Source organism: Ochotona curzoniae, unplaced genomic scaffold (assembly GCF_017591425.1).
Source record: "Ochotona curzoniae isolate NIBS_2020 unplaced genomic scaffold, NIBS_Ocur_1.0 scaffold_1037, whole genome shotgun sequence".
In the NCBI taxonomy this organism is placed as follows: domain Eukaryota; kingdom Metazoa; phylum Chordata; class Mammalia; order Lagomorpha; family Ochotonidae; genus Ochotona; species Ochotona curzoniae.
Genome location: NW_024467083.1, coordinates 29,328,922 through 29,349,060, shown reverse-complemented (window position 1 = coordinate 29,349,060; position 20,139 = coordinate 29,328,922). Strand labels below are relative to the sequence as shown.

The following is a 20,139-nucleotide window of genomic DNA, read 5'->3' as shown; positions in this document are numbered from 1 at the left end:
AAAAAGATTATTTTATTTTTATTGGAAAGTCAGATTTACAGAGTGAAGGAAAGAAGCAGAGAAAGATCTTTCATTTGCTGGTTTGCTCCCCAAGAAGCTGCAACCGCCGGAGCTGAGCCTGTCTGAAGCCAGGAACCAGGAGCATCTTTCAGGTCTCCCATGTGGGTGCAGGGTTCCAAGGCTTTGAATCGTCTTCCACTGCTTTTCCAGTCCACAAATGAAGCTGGCTGGGAAGTGGAGCAGCCAGGATACAAACTGGTGCCCACTTGGGATCTCGGGTGTGCAAAGCAAGGACTTTTAGTCACTATGCTACCGCGCTGGGCCCATTTACTTATTTTCGAAAGGCAGAGAGACTGAGTTAGGGTTCCCATCTGCTATTTCACTGCCCAAATACCTGTGATGACCAGGGCTGTGCTGGTCAGAAGCTGAGTGTCTCTCACCTGGATGTGAGTAGAAATCAGCTACTTGAGCCATCATGGTGGTCTTCAAGGGTCTGCAGGGACTGAAAGCTAGAGTTGGGGGGGTGAGCGGTACAGGGCAGAAGCAGAGATCAGACTCACATCCTCTCTGGCTACTTCTTGGCTAATTGTTGGTTCCTCTCCTGCTTTTGAGTTTCTGCTTTTGTTCTCTATACAAACATTTACTTATCAGATGTGTTGGGCACATGATGCTACATCCATCTGGGTTTGACAGGTGATTGGGAACCCTTGGGCTGGGGAGGGAGAAGAGGGGATGCACCAGAGATGTGTGGGCTTTTTCAAGGGATGCAACACGGAAAGTGAGCCAGGCATGACACAAGTCTGTGAATCACCCATGAACAAGATGGCTTAGAGCCTCTTCGCAGAGTGAGAAGGTGCCAGGGGCCGGGCTCACTGCAGAGGCACCTACTTCCTATGTCTTCCCTGACCCAGCCAGTTGCACTAAGAACAGGATGCCTGCAAGCCATGAGCACTGGCCAGCAGGCTTGGCGACTTTCCATGTAAATCTATATGATTTATTCCTGAGCTCCTTTTCAGATTTTCCTGGGGGAAAATGTGAAACATTTACGTGGGTGTATGCTCATGCGTGAAATCCTAAATCCTTCCAGAATGGAAAGGAAGCCCGGTTCTTCTCCATGTGGTTTTTAACAGCACCATTTCTATAGGGGGGGTTTTTTGTTTTTGTTTTTGATACTTTTAACTCCACTTGCAAAAAACGACATTCCAGATTCTCTCACTTCCTACTCTAGGACTCTTTAACCTAAACAACTTCCCTCAGGGCTAACCCTGTCCTCTCCAATTGCATTTCTCTTCTTCTCCCTCCCCCCTCCTCTGTCTAAGGAGAAGACTCCTCCGAGGTTTATGTTCCGGGGGAAAAAATAAACAGAGGAAGTATGACATAAAAAAAACTGAATGATTTGGGGTGGGAGGGACTGTCACCTTCTTTCAACTCAAGCCCTTTTAACTTCTGAATTCCCTCTGGATTCCTTCCCCAGCCCTTTTGTCCCAGGCTCCTGTGGGCTTCTCTCCCGTTTTGTCCTTCCAGGTGGAGGTCTCCTTAGCAACCTCCAGGTTACGGGTTTTCCACGTTAGCTTTTCCAAAGGATTCCTACTTTAAGTCTAACCTTCATCCCTCCGGCAGCAACGCTAGCCCATTTCCTCTCATTCAAATAAGAACAATACCCGCCCCTATCTCCCTGCACCCTCTATCCTGTACTGTCTTTGTATTTGTCCCTTACATTCAAACAGGATCTTCCCCCTCCTGCAGCCCTGCACAAAGGCTTAGACTCGCTACCACCCTTCCCACAAAGCAAGCCTGTAGTCAGCCCAGCAACAGAACCCAAGCAACCGCGCCCGGGGTCTGGCCCAGCCTCTCCCGGGACCGGGTGCAGCGGACTACGAGAGCCGCGGGACTACAACTCCCAGCAGGCCTCGCAGCCCCGCCTCCTGCCCCGCTCAGCCCAGCCCACCCTGGGTCTCCATTGGCCTTCCGGGGGTGGGGATTAGATGGGAGGTGGCCATGGGGCTGCTGCCAGGCTTTGTCCCCTCCTCGGCTTCCGTAGAGGAAGTCGCGCGGATCTTCCTCTGGGGTGTCGGTGCCCCCCTCCCCTTCCCCGGGGTCCGGGGGTGACATTGCACCGCGCCCCTCGTGGGGTCGCGTCGCCACCCGACGCGGACTGCCCCAGCGGACGCGCTCCTCCCATTTGCCTCCCTGGGCCAAGCCTCCACCCCGCCCCCCAGCCCCAGCCATGGGGGCTGCGGTGTTTTTCGGATGCACTTTCGTCGCGTTCGGTCCAGCCTTCGCTCTCTTCTTGATCACTGTGGCAGGGGACCCTCTTCGCGTTATCATCCTGGTCGCGGGGTGAGTCATGGGATGGGGGAGACGTCAAAGAGAGGAGTGGGTTTGGAGGAGCTGGAGGCGAGCCCGGCAGCCTGGGGCTGGGGGAGATGAGTCAGAGGTGAAGGTTGCTCAGGGTCAGTTGGTGGACTTGAAGGGTTTGCCCTTTTTCCGGCCATTGATTTCCGCCTTCCAGGGATTGCAGATTCCTGCCACGACGTCAGAAGAGGCCCAAGGCCGAGGCTTGTGCGGGGGGCCGTGCTGACCTGGGTCGGCCCAGTCAGGTGCCCTATAGGGGAGGACCGACTGGGGCAGGGACACCTCCCCCTTCGGAGCCCACACAGGCTGCCTCTCCCCGCCCGAAGCCCCCCTAAATCCGAGTCTAAATCCAACAGATGAATGCTGTGCTGGAAACTGCTCAGTCCCCCGGCTCCCTGACCATCCGGAAGTCCAGCCTCCACTGTGTTGTGCCGCAGCTTGGCTGAGTCCATTCTTTGATTCCTCTGGCCGTCCCCACCCTGGCCTGCCTCTCACTGCCCTTGTCTCTTCTCAGGGCATTCTTCTGGCTGGTCTCCCTGCTCCTGGCCTCCGTGGTGTGGTTCGTGTTGGTCCATGTGACAGACCGGTCAGATGCCCAGCTCCAGTATGGCCTGCTGCTTTTGGGTGCTGCTGTGTCTGTTCTCCTCCAGGAGGTGTTCCGCTTTGCCTACTACAAACTGCTAAAGTAAGACGATGGGGTGGCCTGAGAGGGGAGCCCGCCTGGGAAGGGGCTGGCAGGCTGCTTTGGAAGAGGAGGTACCACAGGGAAAGGAGCAGCCCTGCCCTCCCTCATGTGTCCCCCACCCCACCCCACCCCAGGAAGGCAGATGAGGGCTTAGCATCGCTGAGTGAGGACGGAAGATCACCCATCTCCATCCGCCAGATGGCTTATGGTGAGCCAAGGGGGAGGGGCTGGCGGGAGGTGCTGGAGACCCCATCCTTGGGGAAGCCTCTAAGCTGCCACCTGTCCTCAATAGCTTCCTGCTTGCCTTCCTGCCTGACTGCTGAGCAGAGGTGGTGTGGAGGGAGAGTAGGTGTGGCAGCCCTGTGCCTGGGCGTGGGGAGGGCTCAGGTGGCCGGTGAAGCAGGTCCCCATCACTGCCGGCATTCATGAGCCCCTCCCTCCCCCCAGTTTCTGGTCTGTCCTTCGGTATCATCAGTGGTGTCTTCTCTGTTATCAATATTTTGGCTGATGCTCTGGGGCCAGGTGTGGTTGGGATCCATGGAGACTCACCCTATTACTTCCTGACCTCAGGTAAGGCCCACTTCCTGTTTTGCCTTCATTGCTTCCCCACCGCCCCAGCTCATCCCTGACCCTGATGGGACACATTGGCCTTCCCTGGGAGATGTCTTGGGCTCCGGATGGCAGGAAGCTGGGAGAGTACCAGGGTGTGTCTCATCGCCGCCTCCCTCCCTGCAGCCTTTCTGACAGCAGCCGTCATCCTGCTGCATACTTTCTGGGGAGTTGTGTTCTTTGATGCCTGTGAGAGGAGACGGTACTGGGCCCTGGTCCTGGTGGTTCTCAGTCACCTGCTGACCTCGGGACTGGTGAGTTGCAGACAAGGGCTTGAGAATAGGAGTGGGATCTAGGGGGTAGGGGGGTGTGGAGGCGCACCCTCAAGCCTTATCATTTCTGCCCTGGAAGAGGCAGAAAGGTGAGTCTGTGGATTCCGTCCCCTCGGCATCACTTGCAACAGCTGCTCTGCGAGAGAGGCTGCGGGTAGAGTCTGAATGGGTCAGTCAGACTAATTCAGAGGGCCTCGAGTGAGCAGGGGGGATAGAAACACTTGATGGTGCTCCACGTCAAAACTCCCTGGTAGTAGTGGGGGAGGGTGTGACTTTGAGTGACATTTGTGGGTGATGAGGTTGGGGAATACGCTCACCTCTTTTTCTCCCCACACCCTTATTCTCAGACATTCCTGAACCCCCAGTATGAGGCCAGCCTGCTGCCCATCTATGCAGTCACGGTATCCATGGGGCTCTGGGCCTTCATCACAGCCGGAGGCTCCCTCCGAAGCATCCAGCGCAGCCTCTCGTGTAAGGACTGACTACCTGGACCGATCGCCCGACAGATCCCACCTGCCTGTCCACTGCCCGTGACTGAGCCCAGCCCCAGCCCGGGTCCATTGCCCACACTCGGTCTCCTCGTTGGTCGCTCCCGCCACCACCAGGGCTTTGTGTTGTCCATCTGTGACCTTTAGTGTCTAAGCTTTGGCAGGAGCAGCCTGGGTTCAGCCAGTCAGGGACCGATGTGGGTTTGAGTCTGCACTTAGCCCTCCTCCCCCCTGCCCTTGTCCAGGACGCCCTATGTGTTAGTGCTCTGCTCTCACCCGCCCATGACTCACCCCGCTTCCCCTCTGCAGGCCGACGGCAGGAGGACAGTCGGGTGATGGTGTATTCTGCCCTGCGCATCCCACCCGAGGACTGAGGGAACATGGGGGGGACCCCTGGGCCTGGGGTGCCCTCCTGATCTCCTCGCCCTGTATTTCTCCATCTCCAGTTCTGGACAGTGCAGGTTGCCCAGCAAAGGGACTTAGCTTAGCTATTGCCCTGGAGAGGAGAGTAATGGAGGCTCAAGGGTAGACCAGCTGCCCCCTCCCCAGACTGACGTCTTAGTCTTTTCTCTCAGGTCTCAGAGGGGAACCCATATTTGGTGTGATAACCATCCCAACTGCCTTTTTTTTTTTTCCTTCTGAAATTGGGGAAGGGAGGAGGAATGTTGGAACAACTGTCACTTCCTTGGGCTACTTTTCCTCCCCCAACTCAAATTGCTCCTGATAGCTGGGCTCATTTCTGTCCCCTTCCCCTTAGGTCCCAGGCCCTGGGGAAAAGGAAGGACGTGCATGTTTGGGAACTGGTATTACTGGAACTAATGGTTTTAACCTCCTTGGCCACCAGCATCCCTTCTCTCCCCAAGGTGAAGCGGAGGGTGCTGGGGTGAGCCTGCCTGCTCTGGAGCCACAGTGCCCCTGGACAGGTCAGGCCACCATGATATCGCAGGGAAGGAGGGCAGATTTTTTCTAGTTTTTAATTGGGGTGTGGGGTGGGGAGGGAGGTTTTCTATAAACTGTATCATTTTCTGCTGAGGATGGGGTGTCCTGTCCTTTTAATCAAGGTGACTGTGATTTTGACTAATAAAAAGGACTTTATAATTGCGGGGGGAACTTGACTCTCAAGGGTGGGGACAACGTGTTCCTTCAGATTTCTGCCCTCTCGTGTCTCTTTGTCCAGTCCTTAATTTCACCTCATGGTTTGCGGGGCAAAGCAGAAACCTGGGTTGGTGGCTTCATGCTGGAAACTTTGGGTTAAGTATTTTCCCACAAGTAGGGGTACCTGCCGCTTCCACTACCACCCCCAGTCACCACTCACACCCATCCCAGGGATGGAATAACAGGAGTTCATTGCCCATGTTTGCTTTTCCCTATCCTTTGCTCATTTCCAACACTCTCCTACCCTCAAGAGCCCCAAAGAATAGGCCAGAACAAAGGTCAAAAACTTTAATTTCTAAATAAATTGAACAAAAAACTCAAAACAACGACAAACACCCAACATCAACCCTTTTTCCTAAAGGAATATCCTGCAACATATCTAAGAAAAGGGACATAAAAGTGTGGGAGTGGGCATTTGGGGACACGTCCCCAACTCTCCCTACAACTAACCAGTCTCATTAGCACCGTGAGAACCTCTTGGGCTCCTCCTTGCTGTGAGAGACCTAAGGCTCCCCTGTCTTGGGGAGAGCCTGGGTTCACCCCAGTCTGTCAGGCAGTGTCTGGAAGAAGGAGGGGGTCTACCTACTACTTTACAGCCTTTTCTGGCCCGTCCCTACAGCCCCACTTTTGAGGCTCCCTGATTGGCGAGAGTGGCAGGTGCCCATGGGTTTATGCCTCAGCAGTGGTTCGTGCCGAGGTGAAGACCACACTTTTCCTGTTTCCCAGCCTCTTCTTCCTGCAGGGAGGAGGAGAATCCCACGTGAAGCCAGCAGGAGGTTGGGGAGAAAAGGGCTGAAGTCCTGCAGAGGAGGGTCTCACCTGATTTTTCTAGCAATGAAATAAAGAGCCAGCAGAAGGCAGAGGCAGCCGACTAGGATTCCCACTGCTATACTCAGCATTTCTCCTGTGGAACAGCAGTGCCAGGTGACAGCCTAGGGCTGGGAGATGTGGAGCCCTTCCCCTTGCAGTGCCCTGATAGGCACGGCTGTCTTACCTGTGCTGTACAGGGATCCGGCTGGAAAGGAAGAAGAGCTGGGTCAGTGGCACATCAGACTGCCAGCCTGGCTGAGAGCAGCACACTCTTATGCCTGGGAGAAACCGCTGGGCGCTCGGGCGTCTGAGCAAGTCCTGGAAGCCCCCACCCCTCTCAGCCTTAGGCTCCCTACTTCCTGCCATTGAGGCCTTCTGTGTCCCATGTCCTTCAGCCCTAGAACAGTCACCTGGGTTAAAAGATGCCAAGACCCCTCGCTGATGGAGGGGTTGGGGGATGCGGAAGTTCTCAACCAGGAGCTCCGAGGGCTCCTCCTGCTCTGTAGAGAACAGTGTTGTCTGCAGCCTCTCCAGCTACGGAGCACAAGAGTGCAAGTGAGGGAAGGGTCACTTGGAGAGAGTGGGGTCTCCTGCCACCAGCCTGTCCCACCACTCACCTGCTCCACTGAGATCTGTACCCTGCTGCTGAAGACTGTCCAGAGCACACTCTGGTAGCAAGGGGGCGTTGTGAGTGAGCCATTGTACCGGAAGAAGTGCTCCAGCTGCGCCGGGAGCAGCCCTCCCACATTGAAGGGGGGCACTGAGGTCTTCTCATCTAGGGAGAAGGAGGCTTGGTTTCCTCACTGTGCCCTGGGCTCCCCCAGGCGGGGATTGTTTAGCACACGGCCTCCTCCTAAAGGCTCATCCGCAGGTCAGCTTTTAAAAGTGTCCATGAAGAGCTCACCTTTATGTCTTATTTCATGCAAATGCTGCAGAATGTGCTCATAGGCGGGGTTCTCTGCATCACCTGCCTGGAGGGGGAGAGCATGGAATAGGTACGTTTGGAGTAAGACACTGGTGTGCAGAATCAACGGTCAGAGTGTCTGCCTGCTTGGGGAGGGAGGCCAGCAGCCGTGAATCTGAGGGATAACCTGGGAGAGGATGAGACCACTGACCTCAATCAGGATGCCCAGCACAGCCAGGCCCTGAGGCCTCTGAGCTGCTTCACTCAAGCTCTCGTAGGAATCTGCATCATAGTGCACGACGTGCAGCTGAAGGAAGGGAGAGGGGGTGGAGTCAGTAACCACTTCTCTACCTGCCTCTGGGGCCTTGGCTCTGACTGCACCCCACACCCCCAGGACAACTTTGCTATGTGTCCGAATCCTTTTCCCAGTGACCGGCCATCCCTGTCTCACTGTGGGCTTCTTGTTGTCTGGTACCTCGGCAGCGGCAGCCTCGCTGTTGATCTGGTGCTCTGAGCCTCCAGGTGACCCTTGGCGACCCCAGTGCAGGTGGAGCTGGGCAGCCACGTATTTCTGAGGGAGTCCACTCAGATACAGGGTCGGGGGCAGAGAGAGTTGCACTGAGCAGGAGAGGGCAAGCCAGGCTTGTTGGGGGAGTGTGCCATAGTTCCCACAACCCCCCCCCCCCAACCTAGTCTGTCACCACTTCTTGGGAGATTTGGTCTCCTGTTTAACCTTCTTCCCCACAAAGCACTCTGCCCCCTAGGCCAATGCTTTGCTAGCCTGGCTCCCCCTTTCTCACTGAAGATCAAGTTCTAACTTGGGCAAACTTAGCCATAGACAGGCAGGTTCCACCTGGCCTACAAGAGCCTGATCCCAGGCTCACATCTCCCCGATTGTGAAAGAAGCTTTCAGATGCTCCAGTCTCTCTCCCCGGACTCTGGAGGTTTGAAGCAGCGCCCGCAAGTCCCTGCAGCCTGGGTCTTACCTGTGTGACCATTATTGCGCAGGTCCAAAGGCTCAGTGCCAGGCTGTTCATAGCCATGGGGCTGCGGAATGGGCAACTCGGGGGCAACCGTCACACTGTCTGTCTGGATGTCGATGGGCGACTGGGCATCGCTCCCGCACTCAGGGTAAGAGGCTGCCCAGTGTTCCTGACCGTGTGGGCCTGGTGGAAGTTGCCAGACATTTGTCCTGTCCTCTGGCCCCAGCCACCCGTTCATGCTGCCTCACCAAGTTACAGATCTGTGTGGAGGTAGAAATGTGCCCCCTTCCACGCAGGCCCAGACCCCAGTTAGGCTAGGCTAGGTGAGGTAGGAGTTCCTATTGGGCTTTATGCTCCAGGTGCTGAGGGTACTTCCCCAACCCTCATGATGAGTGAGAGCACCAGCACCTTTACTCACCTGCAGTTTGAGGACAAGGAAGCGGAGTGAGGGGAAGAGGGCATAAACAGAAAGCCTGACTTCACAGAGGTGGGATTAGAGAGCAGAGGGAAGGCAATGGGGGTGGATGACGTGGTCCTAGAAAGGGAGGGTCTCCTTGGGCCGCCTGTGCAGGCAGCCTGGCATGCAGACATCGTGCCTCTCCGACATTCACGCTGGCTCTCCCACTGGACCTTGCACCAAATGTGCAACCCCACTCAAGTCATTCATCAGAAGTTCAGAGAGAATGAATTCCACCTCCCCTGGGGGCATAGACTCTCTCACCAGCCTCTTCCTCACCCCTGCCTCAGGCTCTGTGTAGTTTCAGGTGCAAATTGGGGGTAGACTGCACTAGCACAGAAAGAGCTCAGAGAACTGGTGGCTATGCTAGGGGCTTCTCTCTCTCTTTCCCTTCCACTGCGCTCCCTCCCTCCCATGTGGGTTTACCCAGGCCCTAACCAGCTTTCCTGCTGAATCAGACGGGGTGGGATTTGATGATTACAACAGGGTCTAGGAGACACAGACATACAACTCAGGAGGGGAGGGGAGGAGCTGGGTTGAGGAGCTAAGGGAAAATTCCTCCCCAACCTCACAGCAGGTCTTCCTGTCCCCCACACCCTGCAGGAAGTGGTCCCAGTGGAGAGAGGTGTCTGTAGGCCCACGGTACTGGGTACTGCGCTCACCCTCATAGGTCCAGTGTTGACCTGAAAGGCAGAGTGATAGGGATTAGAGCAGCCTGGGGCAGAGCCCTGTCCTCCACGCTCCTCTCCCTGCGGCGCTGGGCTGGGCTCCACCTCCCTCTCCCTCTTGGCCCACTCTCCTTCCTCCACTCCTGTGCTTCCCAAAGGAAGCTCTGAAACTGGACACCTCGGCAGTGGACAGAAAGGTCGGGGGGGGCCTATTTAAAAATCACCAGCCGGGGCTGCGCTTATGCTTGCTGAGTTCAGGGGGAGGAGGAATGCAAAGAAATCGAGCTCAGAGACTAAAATTAACTTGGATCCCAATGTGCAGGCAGCCCAGCCCTTAACGTTTCTCCAGCATGTGCCAAGTCAATCTAACCCTTGGAAGATTAGGGTGGGGTGGGATGGGGTGAGGTAAGGGTACTAGGGAGGCTTTACAGAGAAGGAACCAGAAAGAAGGGAGAGAAGGATGGGTTTTTGCCGAGACCAGAATATTGCTTGGCCTTGAAGTATTGCATGAATGAAGGCACTGAACTGTAAATTAATATTTAAATTCTTCCTTTCTGACTTGGCCCAGCTAACCCTGCCTCAGCAGCAGCCATCCAGTCAGGGGAGGGCGGTGGCAAGGAGGAGCAGGCAGGGCAGGGTCTATCCCTAGGTTGAGGGTGGTGGGTGGGCACGCACGGCCAGGCTGGCAGGACAGGATGAAAGTGGAGCATTGTGTGTGGAGAGGAGAGCTGCCAGCTGGGTCACATGCCAGGCTCTCATGCAGTCCTGTCACCCGGCTCAGAGGCCCGGGGGGTCTGCTGGCCCTGGGCCCTTCCAGGACTAAACTGTTTCCAGGAGAAAAGGCAAGCTGTCTTGGAGAAATTTGAGCTGCAATATTTAAACTGCCAGAAACCCTGAAGAAAGACGGTACATGCTTTTTCCCCTGGAGCCCTCCACACCTCCCGCCTACAATGCCTTACAATTCTGACACTTGTGGGATGCTTTCGATGGCATCCTTGGTCTGACCAGCCCATTCCTTGGTTCATATGGCCTTCTATTACTGGCTCTAGGGAACACTCGAACAACTGGAATTCTTCCCCACCAAATCTCCAATGCACCAGTTCTCAGCTTGGCCATCTTTCCTATTTCCCCCTTTTCCTTCAGATGAGATTTACAGCTCTCCATGAAACTATCCCCCCCCCCCCCGTCATCCTCCGCCTTCCCCTTCCACACTGTGGACACCCCTGTCACCCTGTTTTCCCCACCAACCTTAATTGTATGGCTACTCTGTGCTGGCTACTTCACTAAGCAGGAGCTAGGGTGCTCCCAGGTCCCACTCCTGGGGCACACCTGGGCCTGTGCTCCCAAGAGTCCTTGCTCATCTCTTGGGTTCCCCTCAAAGTCCTTTGTCAAACAAATGCTGACTGTGATCGCTGCTGTATTTGGGGAAGAGCTTGGACAGGAGTTGCTCTGCTCTGCATGCCGAAGGGGGCACTGGGGTCAGGTCTGGTTGGGATTGGGCAGCAGGTGGCTCCCTGCCTCCCTCCATGTTCCTCTTGTTCTTCCCTCTATTTCTTTAGGATTCCCTGGCTGAAGAAGCTCACAAATAAGGGAAGGCCAGGAGGGCTGCCGGCACGCCCGGCAGTGGGGACAGGCTCTGGAGAGCAGCTGCAGTCTATGATCCCCCTCCAATCCTGTGCTTGGGGGTGCACACACCCTGCCCCCTACTAGTGCTGCCTTACCCCTAATACCTGCAGAGCAGGGAGGGCAAAGGCAAAGGGAAGGAAAGGGCCTCCTTTATATTCTTTCCCAGTCCTAAAGTCTCTGTGCAGTCCCAGGTGTCTGCTTACACTTCACCTCCCCCATTACGCACACACAGTAGCACGTGGACCTCAGCACAGACACCCCCACCCCCACACACATCCACCCGTACCTACCCCCGTCTGCAGCCAGGATCCAAATCACCTCTAAAAGGAGGGCGAAGAGCATGGTATCCCGGGAAGGGCTCAGGGTGGCGGAGTTGGGGAGTAGAGGGCTGGGACAGGCAGGGGGTGGGAGAGGAAAACAAAAAGGTGGGAGAGCGAGAGAGCGAGCGAGCGAGCGAGTGAGTGTGCGGGCAAGTTCCTGGAGTTGAGTCTATTGATCTGTTTTCAGCTTGCTGTCCCCGTGCGCTTCCAGGGAATTTGGTTTTTAGTAGGGTCCCATGAGTTTCTGAGTTCCAGGACAAATCTCTGGCTGCCTCGCTGCCCTCTTAATCTTCCTCTGCAGCCTCCACTCCACTTGCTGGCCAGCAACTTCACAATTGCCTCCGCTTTTAAGGTGGCTCTGGACGGGTGTATGTGGGGAGGGGGGGGTGACCGGGCTGCTGGGGAACAGCTCCTTAAATAGCCGATTAGGCATGCACGATGGCCCCGCTCACTCCTGCTCCCTCCTCACTAGGAGTACTGGAGCCCTAGGTCAGGAGCCCAGCTGGGGTGAGCTCTTCCTTCCTCTGCTATTCACGTGGAGGCTGCTCAGTCAGGGGTCCCCAGGAGCGAGCGGGGAGCCAAGGAGGGGCCCAATCCAGCCCCCTCCAAAGGACACTGTGTCCTCATTTCCCCTGCCCTGGGAGGTAAGGCACAGAGGGTAGGGGGAAGCTGGGTCCAAGCGTTGCTAAACCTGAGCTGCCCAGGAGTAGGAAGGGAATGCAGGCTGGAGAGCCAGAAGGTGGGGACTCAGGGTGCAGGTGAGGGCAGGAAGTCAAGCACTAAACCCCAGCCCGTGGAAGAAGTGAGGTGGAGAGGCTTGTGATGTCCTTCTCTGCGCCTGTCACCACCCCCTTCCCACGGTGAGGCCTGGGTCCACGTGCCTGTGTGGCTGGGGGGGGGCCCGGGTTTGTTTGCTGTATAAAGCCCATTTGTGTGCCCAGCGGGGGAGGGGCTCCAGCAGCACCATGAAGAGACAGCGGCTCTAACTGCAGGACCCAGCCACCTCCCTCCCCAGGGAGCGCAGATCTAGGGCGGCTTTTGTCACTGAAGAGGACACTGAACCCTTGGCCAAGACACAGAGGCGCAGGACAGGAGGAGAGACAGAAGGCTGTGGAAACCATCATGTCCGCCCTCAGGAAAAAGGCGGGCTGCAGAGAAAAAGAGGGGAGGGGTGGAGAGAGTAAGAGACCTTGTGATCCAAACGCCAGAGGGGCCCAGGGGCTTCGTCCTGACAAAGGGGTCCGGGCACGCCCTACAGGGGCCGTGGGGTGGGGCTGGGTGGGTTCGAGAGGAGCCTGCCACCTCACCGGGGAGCTGGGCCCGTGGAGTATGCGCGTGTCAGGAATGTGGGCTGTGTGTGTGTGTTCCCCCACGGGACTGGAAATCCCGATCGGAATGTACACCCTAAATCCCTCTTTAGTGAATGCGAAACTCACAGATCATTTCCAGCCACACATCGGAGCCTTTCTGCTCTCTACCCTTCTCCAGGGTCACCAGCTGGGGGCTGGGGAGAGTGCGCGGATGCATCCACTTGAGCTCCCTCCGCCCCTGCCCCTGCCCCTTGCTCCTGCTGAGTGGCAGTAAATAGCTCAAAGGAGGGAGCAGAAGCTAAACAGGGAGCCGGAGAAGAGCCAAATGAGCAGAATAATACATGTGCTAGATCATCAACTCCTGCTGAGACAGGCCGTGCCTTTCTGTCTCCTGTGATTGATCTGCCACAGCAAGGACATGGGCAGATGCCACTGCTTCTTAAAAATTCTCTCATTGTCCGTCCTCTGAATTAATTTTCTCCTAGGGGGGAGTTGTAAGTTTGAAGGTCCCCCCAACCAAGGCCCATCCATCCCATCTGGGAAGAATAAAGGGTTGTAAAATGCAAACTGGACTTCCTGGGATTCGGGGTGCTTAGGAGAGAGGAACGGAAGGCGAGAGAAAGCAGAGTCATCTTGCACAGGGTGGCTGTGCAACGCCCTGGCGGGAGTGACCTCTGCGGGGACAGAGGTCCTCGCGCCAGCGCTTCCCCCAGCAGGTAGCTGTCTTGCCTGGCGCCACCTCTTGGTGGCTCGCCGGTGATTTTGAAAATGTTCCTGGAAACTGATTTCTCCTGGCCGGTAACCCAAGGCTGGTGGGCTCTGCGACTTTGCTCACTCAGTCCTCAAAGGAACACGGCCTGGCGCTGTTCGCGGCTGGGCAGGCTCTTGCAAATGGACCAAAGCGCTGGTTTCCAGGAGCTGGGGAGAGCGCAGGCACGCTCTGCGGGGACTTGGCTGTTTGACCGTTGGCTTTTGTGAGGACGTTCTTTTGCCCCTTTCTGCTGTACTGATTTGTAGTAGGAGCCAAGGGACCCTTGTGTGTTCACAAAAGAAAAAAAGTGACTCTGTCCCCCCTCCCCCTCCCCCCGCCCCAGCTCCTTTTTAAGTCTCTATTCAAACTCCGGCACCTTTGTTCAGTTCTGACTTCTCCCTCGCCAATACTTTCCTGAGTTGGCTGCAAGCCCAACAAAGCCCAGGCATCCCACTGCCATCTGGCGCCATCTCCTGTCCATGCAAAAGCAGTGAAAGGTGAAGTGGTAGAAAACCCAGTACGATGCCATTTTGGCCTTACAGGGTCCTAACCTAGGCATTTAAACTTCTTAGTTTAAAACACATTCCAGGACCTGTCACAGTGACTTGATGTCTAAATGTTCACCTTGCATACACCAAGATCCCATACGGGTGCCGTTTGGTGTTTTGGCTGTCCTCTTCCCACTCAGCTCCCTGCTTGTGGGCTAGAAAAGCAGCACAGGATGACCCAAAGCCTTGGACCCTGCGCCCGTGTGAAAGACCTGGAAGAAGCTCCTGGCTTCTGGCTTTGGATCGGCTCAGCTGTGGCTGTTATGACCATTGGGGGGGTGTACCGTAGGATGGAAGATCTTTCTCTGTGTCTCCCCCTTCTCTCTGTGAATCTGCCTTTCCAATAAAAATAAAGAAATCTTGTTTAAAATTTTTAAAGAAAACCTCTCATTCTGGGTGGGCTGGGAGTTTGTGTGGTAGGGCATAGGAGCCAGGTAGGGTGTGGAGACGGAGAACAAGAAGGGTCGCACAGGAACTTGTTTAGTCTATCTTGTGGTCATGAATTGCTGAGAAGAGGGCATTCGTGAGGAGACAGAATCAGATGGCACTGGATTCCTAGAGGAGCAAGCAAACCTGGGCTGAGAAGTGATGGAGACTCGGAGAAAGGATGCGATGGGTAATCCCAGCACTGCATGCTTGCCTCCTGTGTTTGGAGGGGGAGGATTAGCCCTACACCCACGCCCCATCATCTCAGAGTGACACCGAAGGACAGGTCCTCCTCTGTGAAGCAGGGAGGGAACAGGCTGTCAGCCTGTCATTGTCATCCACTTGGGTGGCCGCCCTCTTCGGCCTGTCTTTCCCCTTCCTCCCTCTTTTCTGCCCTTCATCCAAGAACCCAGCAAGAGACGGGGACATTTCCACTTCTCTCCTTTATAGGTGAGAAACTTTCATTAATGACAATTCTGTCTGTGATTCTGAAGGAATAACTGTGTCATATCCTTCTGGAATAGGAATCAAAGTGTAGCCTAGGATAACCTTGTGGGGACTGGTAGCTTATTGCTGGTGTCAATCACCCCTCCAGTCAGGATCTGTTCTCAGACAAGATTGTGATGTGACAAATGATTGAGATGTCTTTAAAAATGTACCATCTGTTATCATCGGGGCTGCTGCTGTAGTGTAGCTTATTAAGCTGTTCCCTGCAGTGCCGGCATCCCGTTTGAACCCTGACTGCTCCACTTCCCTTCCAGCTCCCTGCTTGTGACCTGGGAAAGCAAGGGATGGCTAAAGTCCTTGGGACCCTGCTCCCATGTAGGAGACCCGGAAGAGGCTCTTGGCTCCTGCCTCTCATGTGGCCCAGCCGTGGCTGTTGTGCCCATATGGGGAGTGAACCAGGAGATGGAAGATCTCTTTCTTTCTCTGCCTCTCTTTTTCTCCCTGTGTAACTCTGCCTTTTAAATAAACAAAAAGAAATATGGTCAAAGAACTTGCTGTAGTTTCACTTGTAACTTAGTTGTTTTCAGCATGTTGTTTAGAAGGACACGAATCTTAAAAGATACATTGACTTGATACAGAGATAGAGAAAGAATGACTCTCTCCCAGGACATTGGAACACTTTAAAAAGCAAAACCAAAAACTTTTCTGGTCCATAAAGGGTAGTTTTGGTCCTGGCTGCTACCACTTTAGTTAACTTGCTGTAATGACTTGAGTGACATTGCTCTAAGGAGAAAATGCCAAAAATTAGCAACATTTATAAATCTGAAGTTATTTGTAAGGTGACAACTGAATTTTTATTTATTTTAACTTTTCTAAAAGTAGAGACACAGTGAGACCAAAAAACCAAACCAAACCAAAACAAAACAAAACAAAACCAAACCCCAGAAATTGATCTCCGGGCTTGGCGGCGTGGCCTAGCAGCCAAAATCCTCTCCTTGAATGCATTGGGATCCCATAAGGGCGCCGGTTCTAATCCCTACAGCTCCACTTCCCATCCAGCTCCCTGCTTGTGGCCTGGGAAAGCAGTTGAGGATGGCCCAAGGCTTTGGGACCCTGCACCCGTGTGGGAGACCTGGAAGAAGTTCCTGGCTCCTGGCTTTGGATCGGCGCAGCACCGGCCGTTGCGGTTACTTGGGGAGTGAATCATCGGACAGAAGATCTTTCTCTCTGTCTCTCCTCTTCTCTCTGTATATCTGACTTCATAATAAATATATATATATATATATACTTAAAAAAAAAAGAAATTGATCTCCATCCCCTGGCTCTCTGGCACACGGCTGCAGCAGCCAGAGCTGGGCCAGATCAAAGGTGAGGATCCTGGTCTCATCTCAGCAGAGACCCCATACTTGAACCTCTGAGGGGGTGCCTATGTGAAAACTGGAACTGAAGGGGGAACTGGCACAGAATCCCGGGGACTTCAGTTAAGCACATCATCTCAACTGCTGCACCTGGGAAGGTAAAATGCAGTTATGACTTTTCATTTGAAAGGCTGGGGAGAGTGTGTAGAAATACTCTGCCGCCTGCTGGCTCACTCTGCTGCAACGGCCTTGGGCTGGGCTGGAATACAGGCCAGGCCTCCCACGTGGGGATCAGGAGTTATTGGGCCGTCACCACTGCGCTTATTATTGAGTACAGAAAGCGTTCGTGCTTCCTATCGTTCCACCATCCAGCAGGTTTATTTTGTGGATGTATGCCTTTTACTAAGTACTAAGTAATACCATGACAGGTTGCTTCTTTTCCTCTTAAACAAGAACATCAGGAATGAAATAATTATTTGGTATTAGTTTCAGAAGTGATAGAAAATACCAGATTTTACTTAGTAATGGCAAATTGATATTTTTCTTTTTATAATTATTATTTTAAAAACTGTACAAGTAATTCTTCATTAGGAAAAACAGAGGTTTCAAAGATTGAATGAAAGAAAGAAAGCAAGAAAGAAAGCAAGAAAGAAAAAAAGAAATTTAAAAAACTCTGTTAAAAAAATTCTACTGGGTCCAACATGGTAGGCTAGTAGCTAAAGTGTTCGCCTTGCAGGCACCAGGATCCCATAATGAGCGTTGGTTTGTAACCCGGGTGCTCCACTTCCCTCCCAGTTCCCTGTTTGTGCCCTGGGAAAGCAGTTGAGGATGACCCAAGGTGTTGGGACCCTGCACCTGTGTGGGAGACCTAAAAGAAGTTCCTGGTTCCTGGCTTCAGATCGGCTCAGCTCTGGCCATGGTAGCCACTTGGAGTGAACCAGCAGATGGAAGATCTTTCTCTGTTTCTCCTATTTTCTCTGTAATTCTGACTTTATAATAAAAACAAATAAATCTTTAACAAAAATTCTACCAATTAGGAAAACACTGTTAACATCTGATCTTTTTTTTTTTTTTTTTTAAAGATTTATTTTTATTATTTTTTCATTGGAAAGGCGGATATACAGAGAGGAGAGACAGAGAGGAAGATCTTCCGTCCGATGATTCACTCCCCAAGTGAGCGCAACGGGCCGATACTATGCCGATCCGAAGCCAGGAGCCTCTTCCGGGTCTCCCACACGGGTGCAGGTTCCCAAAGCTTTGGGCCGTCCTCGACTGCTTTCCCAGGCCACAAGCAGGGAGCTGGAAGGGAAGCGGGGCTGCCGGGATTAGAACCGGCGCCCATATGGGATCCCGGGGGTGCAAGGCGAGGACCTTTAACCACTTGCGCCACCGCGCCGGGCCCTGATCTTTTTTTTAAAGATTCATTTACTTTTTATTGGAAAGTCAGATCCACAGAGAGAAAAAGAAACAGAAAGATCTTCCATCCACTGAACGGCCTTAGCGGAACTGCATAATTGGCCTATAACTTCTTTTTAAAATACTTATTTTTATTTGAAAGGCAGAGCCACAGAGATAAGAAGAGAGAGATATTCCACCTGCTGATTTACTTCTCAGATGGCTGAAAGGGTCAGAGCTTTGTTGCTCTGAAGCCAGGAACCTAGAGCTTCTCCTAGGTCTCCCATGTGGGTGCAGGTGCCCAGGATTTAAACAATCCTTTACTGCTTTCCCAGGCATGTTAGTAGGGAGCTGCAAGGCAGTGGAGCACCCGGGACATGAAATGGCATCCATGTGGAATGCTGGCACCACAGGCAAAGGCTTAGCACACTGTGCCACAGCACTGGCTCCATTTAACTTGATTTTTTTTTTCACTGTAACTCCACCTTTATTTATTTATTTATTGCAAAAACTTCTTTTTTTTAATTATATTTTTGACAATCTTTTTTTTTTTTAAAGATTTATTTTTATTATTTTCTTATTGGAAAGGCGGATATACAGAGAGGAGAGACAGAGAGGAAGATCTTCCGTCTGATGATTCACTCCCCAAGTGAGCGCAATGGGCCGATACTATGCCGATCCGAAGCCAGGAGCCTCTTCCGGGTCTCCCACACGGGTGCAGGGTCCCAAAGCCTTGGGCTGTCCTGACTGCTTTCCCAGGCCACAGGCAGGGAGCTGGAAGGGAAGCGGGGCTGCCGGGATTAGAACCGGCGCCCATATGGGATCCCGGGCGTGCAAGGCGAGGACTTTAACCACTTGCGCCACCGCGCCGGGCCCTATTTTTGACAATCTTTACATAGTTAATTAGGGTAAAAAGGTTCAAGGGCTATAGGAAAGTGGGTAAGACTATCATTTCCATATTCTTTCCTTCCTGTTTAAAGGGAGATATTAAAGAAGGCCCACCCAGTTTCCCACCCACCCCAGATTCCAGATGTAGAGTATGTTCTGAGGTTCTTGCTCAAGTGGTTTTGATGGTTCACCAGTTATGAATCGCTGCCAATCTTGCCACTCCAAGCACGATGAGGTCTTTGAAGAACCCACTAATTGACATAGTCCATCATAGAGTCTCCGTTTGCTCAGTATTTCGCTGCCAATATATGGCTGAGGTGGTTGATTGACCTGTTCTGTCTTCTGTCTAACTTGATTTTAAAGCATGCTCTTGTGAACACTTTTATAAGTTGATAAATCTATATCTGTGTGATTAATTTAATGATTAACTGGATTTCTATAGAAATAACCTAATGTTTTAGTCCTTTGCATGTGGGCTGTTGGCAATGTTTGTTTATGACATTCATTGTAAAGAAGTGAAAATATATTTGTTTGTTTTAAATTTATACACTTGTCTGATTATTTTCTAGAAGTCAAATAGCAAGGCGTGGTATCCTTTTTTATTTTTAATATTCTGTACATAGTTGAGAGTGATGCACGCCCATGTGGGAGTCTGATTAGGGTGGGGAAGCTTGAGGTATGAAGGCAGATGGGTGGGACAAATGTTTCAGTTTTTAGTTTTCCAATCTGCTGGGGGAAAGAGGGAGGGAAGGGGACCACTCTTTGATGTTAGACTGCATCAGAACCCAGGGATGGGGTAGTCATTGATGACGCCTTAGAGACCCTGATGTGGGGAAGAATGTTCCAGGGGTGTTACTGAAGAGGTCCCGGTGGCCCTGAGACATTGTTGGTTTTGTTGCTCCAGGGTTGAGGAAGTCTTTCCAAGGTCTACTGAGTAACCAAATTTACCTCAGTGTGCAATCATGGACGCTTGGCTGCAAAGCTTGGCCAGGAGAGTTGTCCAAGCTGTTCCGCTTCTCATCCTCTGATGAGGCAGTTGACATCTCCTGCTGGTGTAGATGAGCTGGCTGTAATGTCTCCCGTGTGCATTGGGACATGCTGTACACTGCACAGGCATCAGCAGCTGAGGAGGCCCAGTCTGGATACATGTACATTAAGGTTGGACCATATATATTGCAATTTTCCATGTGGCTGGGATTTGAGTCCAGCTATCTAGTTGGGGAATCCTCCAAGAAATCCCACTTTGGGTGACCTCAGATTTGCCTCTTGTGTACACCAGCTAGTGCAGGGTCAAGTTTAGTCTGTCACCTGCACCAGCCAATGCACACACTGGTGGATGCAGCTGCCAGGTCAGTTCTACCTCCAGGCCCATCTGTCACATGAACTCACTGGGGATGCAGACTTGCCTGGCCTGGCCCATTCGCAACCTTGGCTCCTCTGCTCCCTAAAGGGGTTGTGGACTGGTAGGGGAGTTCCCCAAGTTCTCCTGCCCAGCCTCCTTCCAGCCCCAGTTCCCACGAGTGTCAGGTGAGTTCCTGTCAGGTAAGTTCCGTGGTCTAGCCTGGTTGGGCCGGTCTCCACCACCAGCTCTGTACAAAACAATGTGTGCTGGGCCCAGTGCTGTGGCCTAGCGGCTAAAGTCCTAGCCTTGAATGCCCCGGGATCCCATATGGGCGCCGGTTCT

General features: G+C 53.2%; 2 protein-coding genes across 4 annotated transcripts; one reads left to right on the top strand and one right to left on the bottom strand.

The window, feature by feature from the left end:
• Positions 1 to 2,012: 2,012 nt before the first annotated feature.
• APH1A (aph-1 homolog A, gamma-secretase subunit) lies at positions 2,013 to 5,507 on the top strand. 3 transcript variants are annotated; one of them, XM_040998737.1, is made up of 7 exons: positions 2,013 to 2,340; positions 2,870 to 3,040; positions 3,175 to 3,248; positions 3,488 to 3,610; positions 3,776 to 3,903; positions 4,269 to 4,392; positions 5,167 to 5,507. In XM_040998737.1, the coding sequence occupies exons 1-7, from the start codon at positions 2,228 to 2,230 to the stop codon at positions 5,226 to 5,228; spliced, it is 795 nt and encodes a 264-aa protein (XP_040854671.1). In that variant the 5' UTR covers positions 2,013 to 2,227; the 3' UTR covers positions 5,229 to 5,507. The 3 variants fall into 3 exon arrangements, with proteins under 3 accessions (XP_040854671.1, XP_040854670.1, XP_040854673.1); XM_040998736.1 differs by having other exon boundaries at positions 4,719 to 5,507; XM_040998739.1 differs by lacking the exon at positions 2,870 to 3,040 and having other exon boundaries at positions 2,014 to 2,340; positions 4,269 to 5,507.
• Positions 5,508 to 5,985: 478 nt separating this feature from the next.
• CA14 (carbonic anhydrase 14) lies at positions 5,986 to 11,354 on the bottom strand. Its single transcript, XM_040998735.1, has 11 exons — positions 11,303 to 11,354; positions 9,381 to 9,401; positions 8,265 to 8,444; positions 7,754 to 7,896; positions 7,490 to 7,585; positions 7,279 to 7,345; positions 6,992 to 7,149; positions 6,785 to 6,908; positions 6,559 to 6,579; positions 6,384 to 6,468; positions 5,986 to 6,300 (listed from the first exon to the last, which is right to left on the bottom strand). Exons 1-11 carry the CDS (start codon positions 11,352 to 11,354, stop codon positions 6,234 to 6,236), a joined length of 1,014 nt encoding a protein of 337 aa, XP_040854669.1. The 3' UTR covers positions 5,986 to 6,233.
• Positions 11,355 to 20,139: the final 8,785 nt, after the last annotated feature.

Coding starts and splice junctions, on each gene's coding strand:
- APH1A (XM_040998736.1), top strand. CDS start 2,228: ATGGGGGCTGCGGTGTTTTTCGGATGCACTTTCGTCGCGTTCGGTCCA. Junction 2,341..2,869: donor GTTATCATCCTGGTCGCGGG/GTGAGTCATGGG, acceptor GTCTCTTCTCAG/GGCATTCTTCTGGCTGGTCT. Junction 3,041..3,174: donor GCCTACTACAAACTGCTAAA/GTAAGACGATGG, acceptor ACCCCACCCCAG/GAAGGCAGATGAGGGCTTAG.
- CA14 (XM_040998735.1), bottom strand. CDS start 11,354: ATGCTCTTCGCCCTCCTTTTAGAGGTGATTTGGATCCTGGCTGCAGAC. Junction 8,445..9,380: donor TCAACACTGGACCTATGAGG/GTGAGCGCAGTA, acceptor AACTTCCACCAG/GCCCACACGGTCAGGAACAC. Junction 6,469..6,558: donor CGGATCCCTGTACAGCACAG/GTAAGACAGCCG, acceptor GCTGTTCCACAG/GAGAAATGCTGAGTATAGCA.